The sequence below is a fragment of the Triticum urartu genome, chromosome 3 (genome assembly GCF_003073215.2).
Source record: "Triticum urartu cultivar G1812 chromosome 3, Tu2.1, whole genome shotgun sequence".
NCBI lineage: Eukaryota > Viridiplantae > Streptophyta > Magnoliopsida > Poales > Poaceae > Triticum > Triticum urartu.
Genome location: NC_053024.1, coordinates 50670454 through 50678005, shown reverse-complemented (window position 1 = coordinate 50678005; position 7552 = coordinate 50670454). Strand labels below are relative to the sequence as shown.

The 7552-nt window shown below is 46.6% G+C and overlaps 1 protein-coding gene across 1 annotated transcript; it reads right to left on the bottom strand.

The window, feature by feature from the left end:
* Window positions 1–4964: 4964 nt before the first annotated feature.
* Window positions 4965–5613, bottom strand: LOC125547910. Its single transcript, XM_048711647.1, has one exon. It carries the CDS (start codon window positions 5578–5580, stop codon window positions 4999–5001), a length of 582 nt encoding a protein of 193 aa, XP_048567604.1. The 5' UTR covers window positions 5581–5613; the 3' UTR covers window positions 4965–4998.
* Between the last annotated feature and the right edge of the window lie 1939 nt (window positions 5614–7552).

Sequence of the window (7552 nt, the reverse complement as noted above, 5' to 3'; positions counted from 1 at the left end):
TTTTGCATATAGAGAACATGTTTTAATGCATGATGTACTTTTCTTTACAAATCGTGAACATTTTTTTAATATAATGTACTTCTGGTAATATACGCTGAACATTTTTTAATATAATGTACTTTTGGTAATATATGCTGAACATTTTTTTAATATACGTTGAACAATTTTCTTAAGATATGATGAATACTTTACATAATGCGCGGTGAAATTTTTGTAATTTATGGTGAACATTTTCTTAGACATGATGAATTTTTTCAACAATGTATATTTCAAAAAAATGTTTCAGCACGTATAAGAACTTAGCGTTAAAATCATTCTTGCATTTTAAGAAACATGTTGATTTTTTAATAAAATTTGAACAGTTTTGATGCATTTCTAAAATTTATTATGAGTACACAATTATTTCTCCAATTTGACGGAAACTTTCAAACGAGTCCGTGAAAACTTGTGAACGAAAAATATTCTCTAGCAGGACCTTTTTCCCGTGAAATAATGGACATTTATGTGATTACATATAAAGCCAGGGGTTTTTCTAAAAAAACTGCCACATAGGCACCCGACAGGTGGTCCCAGTCGGTCAGTACACTGTCAATACATGTTTATACGCGATTTAAACCTTTTTGTAACGGCTCCCCGAACTTGGTATTGACATATAAAAATTACGAAAATGATATCAATCTACATGTAATATCTCAATTGTGGTACTTTTGTGCAATTAACTCACTAATTAGTGATCTCAAGCAAATATTCCTTCTCCTCGACACCTTGGTGGCGTGTGATGAGCTGATTTGAAACCGCGTGTTTTTTGCCATGTGGCGCTATTGTAGGCACATATATAGTCAGTCACCAAAACAAACCCTCATAATCGAGCCCACAACCGACTCTTAAGGGCATCTTCAAAGCTGATCAGCAAACCTCACATAACCGTCCAGACCGCATTGTCCGAACTATAGCGGTCGGCTTGACGGTCCGGACGTGATTTCTCCCGCAATTCAGAGACAAAAATAGGGAAGGTTTACGAGAGTTTGGACCGATCCCAAGCCCGCTTCTGACGGCCCTGGACCACCAAAACCCTCCCCCTCCCGCGCGGACATCCCACCCGGCGCCAGCGGCCCACATTCATGCCGCTATAGAGTGCGTCGTTCCGCATTGAAGGCGGCTCAAGGCGTACGTGACCTCTCACTGCCTCCGTCATTAAAGCAACTCGTCGACCGAGGGTGTCGTTCGCTGCACGCTCGGCTGAACAGGCCTCCTCGCCGCATTCATATGCCTCCATTAATGTAACGCCCTCGATGCGATTATATCTCCTACGTGTCGAGGCACGACTTAGAGGCATAACCGCATTGAAAGCAATGTCGCAAGTTAGGCAATCTTCACAACATCCCATGTAATATAAATAATAAAGGGGAAAGAACATAGTTGGCTTACACTCGCCACGTCAATCAAAGTACATAAATAGCATTACATCATTCAAACACTCATGGCCCGACTACGGCGCCAAAATAAAAGATCAACCCAACATGCGACACGGTCCCGATCGCCCCAACTGGGCACCACTACTGATCATCAGGGAAAGACACATAGTAACGGCGTGAGTCCTCGTCGAACTCCCACTTGAGCTCAAACGCGTCATCTGGAACGGAGTCATCAGGTCCTGTATCTGGTTTCGAAGTAATCTGTGAGCCACAGGGACTCAGCAATCTCGCACCCTCGCGATCAAGACTATTTAAGCTTATAGGTAAGGCAAGGTAAAAATGTGGAGCTGCAGCAAGCGACTAGCTTATATGGTGGCTACCCTGTTCGCAAAAGAGAGCGAGAAGAGAAGGCAAAGCGCGATCGAACAACTAGAGAACAACCTGCGCAAGCATTACTTCAACACCGTCTTCACTTTCCGGACTCCGCCGAGAAGAGACCATCACGGTAACTCACACAGTTGATTCATTTTAATTAAGTTAAGGTTCAAATTATATACAACCGGACATTAACAAATTCCCATCTGCCCATAACCGCGGGCACGACTTTTGAAAGTTCAAATCCCTGCAGGGGAGTCCCAACTTAGCCCATGACAAGCTCTCACGGTCAACGAAGGAATAGACCTCCTCCCGAGACATTCCGATCAGACTCGGTATCCCGGTTCTACAAGACACTTCGACAAGTTAAAACAAATCCAGCAACACCGCCCGAATGTGCCGACAAATCCCGATAGGAGCTGCACATATCTCGTTCTCATGGCACACTCAGATGAGACATCCTATGAAACCAACCCTCAAGTTGCCCCGAGGTGGCCCCGCAGTCTACTCGGTCGGACCAACACTCAGAGGAGCACTTTCCCGGGGGGGTTTAAATAAGATGACCCGGGCTCCGGAAACCCAAGGGAAAAAGAGGCTAGGTGGCAAATGGTAAAACCAAGGTTGGGCATTGCTGGAAAAGCTTTATTCAAGGCGAACTATCAAGGGGTTCCCATTATAACCCAACCGCGTAAGGAACGCAAAATCCGAGAACATAACACCGATAACTAGGGTGGCAAGAGTGGAACAAAACACTAGGCGAGAGGCCGAGCCTTCCACCCTTTACCAAGTATATAGATGCATTAAGATAACAAGATAATATAATGATATCCCAACAAGTAAATAATGTTCCAATAAGGAACGGTCTCCAATCTTCACCTGCAACTAACAACGCTATAAGAGGGGCTGAGCAAAGCGGTAACATAGCCAATCAACGGTTTGCTAGGACATGGTGGGTTAGAGGTTTGACAAGGCAATTTGGGAGGCATGATAAGCAAGTGGTAGGCATCGTAGCATAGGCATAGCAAAAGAGCGAGCATCTAGCAAAGCAAAGATAGTAGTGATTTCGAGGGTATGATCATCTTGCCTGCAAAGTTGTCAGAGTTGACTGGATCCTCGAAAGCAAACTCAACGGGCTCCTCGTTAGCGAACTCGTCTCCCGGCTCTATCCAAACAATACAAACAAACAACAAGGACACAATCAACCACGTGCAAACTCAAACAACATGATGCAAACATGGTATGCTATACGGGATGCGATATGCGATGCATATGCAAGATTTGACAAGGAATGAATGAACCTGGCCTCAACTTGGAAAACCAAGTATGCCACTGAAAAGGTGAGATGAAATCGCTTGAAAACGATATAAAGATCACCGGAATCGGAGTCACGGTTTGGAAATGGCAAACAATTCAAATATGGCACCGGTCTGCGGTTACAGCAAGTAGCCATCTAAATGCAACAAAATAAACATGCTACAGCACTCAAACATGGCAACAAAATACATGGCAGGGATCCATTCATGATGCTTAACAAAAGATGAACACTGAGCTACGGCCAATTCATCCATTAACAGATTCAAACAAGCATGGCAAAAATGCATTTGGTAAACAGATTTCAGACTTAGTGAAATTAACACTTGTCTGGAATTTCAGATCAGGTAGCACACTTTGGAGCATGAAAACTATATGCTACAGGAATTGAACATGGCAAAGTAAAGCATGGCATGGAGCTACTCAAAGAGCTTAACAAAAGTCCCTTAGTGACCTTGAGCCAAAAAGGATTAGAAAATACATTTGCAAGCATGTGAACATGGCAAAAACATAATCAGTTCTCAGACTTAGTGAAAACTGGAGCATGCAAAATCAGATATCAAGTAGGCATGTTCACGAGCTCGATGCACTCACTACAGAGTAAGTCATGACAATCTAAGAATACGCCCATCAAGAATACACATTATACAAGCTAGACATGGCAAGAACAATAACATAGTATGCACGGATCAACTACAACATCCTCGGCAAAATCGCTAACAAGTAGACAATCTGATCAGATTCACGAAATAGCAAAAGTAGAGCTCGGTTGACTCAAGCTAGGGTGCTCCATAAATGCAAACAAAGACATGGATGGATAGAGCACTACAAGATTAACAAAACATCCTTACTGATCATCCTCAAAAGAGACACGGATCACTAGTAAACAACATGAACATATGGCATATTGAAATAAACAGATTAAGGACTTAGTGGAATTGCTAAGTCCCTGAAATCAGCATTAACGAATGCACCACTTGCAAGCTTGTGCTGGTCACCACACACATCACAAAAATACATGGGTTGCACCTCTGGAAAGATGGCAAAACATATAACAAAACTCATGTAGAGCTCAGGGGCATATCATGCACACAATAATCATGGCAAAAATGACAAATATCTAATTGGAGCAGCAGATCTGACAATTATCTCAAATAGCATTCTTCCAACAGCATTTCGGGCATCAAGATGAACTCAAATTAAAATTATGCAATGAGATGAAATGATGTACTCTCTGAGATGAACATTTTGATATGCTATATGCCCAAAACAGAGCTATGGATGCAAAGATACAATATGATGAAAAGTGCAAAATAGTTAGGGTTTCGGGACAAAAGTCAACCGTCCAAATAGATCTAGATCCGGCCCGGTACTGTAGCAGCGCGGTTCGAGGATCACCGGCCGGAGCTCGCCGGAGTTGACGAAGGCGACGGCGGCCGGCGGATCCGTGGGAGGAGGAGGGCGGAGGGCGGCCGGAGCTCGCCGGGGCGTGCGGCGGTTGCGCGGCGGGGGCGGCGGCCGGAGCTGCAGCCGCGGTCACCGGCGACGAGGAAGTGCGGCGGCCGGCGAGGATGCGCTGCGAGGAGGTGGCGGCGGCTCGGGGAGGCGAGGCAGGCCGGCAGGCGAGGTGCGGCGGCTCGGGCGCGCGAGCCTCGGGGGCCGGCGATGGGCCTGCCCGGGCTGGCGGCGCGGGGGCGGTGAGGCGCCACGTGGCACTACGCCACTGGTGCGGGGCGGCGGCGCGATTCCGTCCGCCCGGGACGGACGTGTCCGACGGCAGTGTGATGAGTTTTTTTAGGGTTTTGGAAGGAGGGAATCCGGAATTTCGAGAGGGTGGTGTATTTATAGGCATAGAGGGAGCTAGGAGTGTCCAATGTCTATTTTATTGTTTGCTCTATCACACTACACCAATCAAAGTAGCAAGATGGTACGCCAGCACTGCTTTGTCCTGGTCGGCCAACACCATGGGGTACAACGGCGTGTTCACCCGAGCCAGCGCCGACAGCCGATTCATACAACTAACTATGCTATTTAGCGCACGGTTGTACTCGCCGCTGAGGCCCGTGAAGCGGCAGCTGGGTAGCATCTCGTCGGCGACGCGGGTGATGGATCTGCCCGCTAGCGCGTAGTCCTTCATGCACCCCTCGTAGGCGCGCCTCTCCTCTCCGGAGAGCGATGTGTTATGGTTGAGCTGGTTCCTCGCGGCGATCCGCGTGACTTCAAAGGATTCCACGGCGAACCACGCAGCAAGGCTCACGTACCCGGTTTCCTCCTCCTTGTGCGACACGGACATGTCGACGCCGCCCCAGGCCATGATGCGGACGCAGAGATCTTGTTCGGCCTTCAACAGCCACATCTGGCTACAGGCAAAAGACGCCTCCATGCCCGGCTCCCGGCCGGGGGCACAATCCGGGCTTGCGGCGGCCATGCGAAGGGGTGCCAGGAGGAGGAGGAGGAGAATGATCTTTGACATGCTCATAGAAAGTGTGTGCTTCTCTCTCTCTCTCTCTCTCTTCGTGGGGAGATATTTCTTTACGAGTGCAAGTATATATACACATCGTCAGCACTATTTGTAGCATTAGTTGATTTGATTTAGTGAATGATCTGGTCCAGCATGCACTGTATGCGCATGAAAAGTGATGAGTATATCTGGTATTAAAACATTAAGATTCTGTATATTTTGCATTAATTTTCAATATATTCTACATAAATCTCTACTCGTAAAAGGGAGTTGGTAGCTTCCCTTCCGCTGTTTTTTTCCGCCTCACCTACCACCATATATTTCCTCTGGTTTATTTTCGCATCACCACCCACCACCCTCCCTCCCATTAAAAACCAAATCCCATTAAAGATGGAGATCTTGTTTCGTGTTTGCTTTGGTAAGTTTTGATTCAACTCAATCAAGTATATAATAAGTAATCAAGAATTCAGATATCCGCACCATATATGTGAGATCACCTCTCTAAAAGACAGACATAAGATTTTTTTTTATAACCTTTCAAAACGAAATCTGATTTTCCTCAATAACAAATCGCTAATCCGGTGCCCATATTAAATGACAATCACAATTTGCTAACGTAACAAAAAATAACATATTTTTTTCTTATCTGGTGGATGAGTTCAAGACGGGTGTATGCATCCATGCGCTCTTGCATAGGGACGCTATACGCGACAGCATAAAGGACGCCGTGTTCGGGCCTGACCCTGGCTCAATGCTTGAGAATGCCAGGGAGTGGAGCACGGCGTCGAGGACGGCTGTGGAGGCAGGCAGGCCATCGGACCACCACGTATAGACGTTCATGGATGCGGTCATATTATATTTTTGTCAGTCATACAGTGAGCCAGACATGCTACATTCGCAAATCAAGTGTGTCCATTTTAAATGTCAAGAAATTCCTTAAGAATTTTTTTTCTAGAATACTCGACGGGTCTTGAAGAAATGAATCCACTACAAAAGTTACTTTGCCACAAAGACTTAGTCAAACAATACAAGAGACGCTTCCTTTTTTCGGAAAAACTTCCAATCTATCAGAACAGCAACCGCCGCCGATGAAGAGTAACGTAGGTTGGAAGGATTCAACCCGAAGACAAACGAACGTAGACGAACAACGACGAGATCCGAGCAAATCCACCAAAGATAGATCCGCCGGAGACACACCTCCACATGCTCACCAACGATGCTAGATGCACCGCCGGATACAAGAGACGCTTCTAAAATAAAATTTTAGGTTAGGCTTTTAGAATAAGCCCCAAAAGAACCTGCCCTAATTCAAAGACTTGTAATTTAGCAGCTATGAAGAGAAAAGCACCACCAAACACCACAAAGATGAATTCCTTTTTTAAGAATGTTGTTTTGAGTTCTCGAAGTAAAATGGGAGGTGATTAGCAGCTGATTTTTTGTCCAAAAAAACTACCTACCCAACGGTATTGATAAAAAAAACCATCTCCCACACGAATTGACAAAACAGACTAGCCTAGCCGTGACGGCAGGCGTGGCAGTTGACGCGTGGCGCCTGCCGCCACATGCGAAGGCGGCAGCCCCTGCCGCCATGATGTGAGGCGGACGGTGGCCGATTACATGAAAATTACAACCCGGCGAGCCACGACGGAACGGGGGCAGGGCAAGTGGGCCCTGCCGCCATGCATCTAGGCGGCATGCGCTGATGGTGCAGCTGCACGGGAGCCGGGCCACCTGTACCCTGTTTTGGGCCATTGCTGATGCATGTATGTCCTGATGAATGGATCACTTGCTCACTAGAGAACGAATCCTGATGCATGCATGTATCCACGCAACTTTGCCATCGTTGTCTATTTCGATGAGGAGTAAAGTGACTTGGCTCGCGCACGGCAGTAGTGCATGCCGCCTGACTGCATGGCGGCAGGGCCAGCCTGCCCTGCCCCTGTTTCCGTCACGGCTCGTCGGGTTGTAATTTTCCTGTAATCGGCCACCG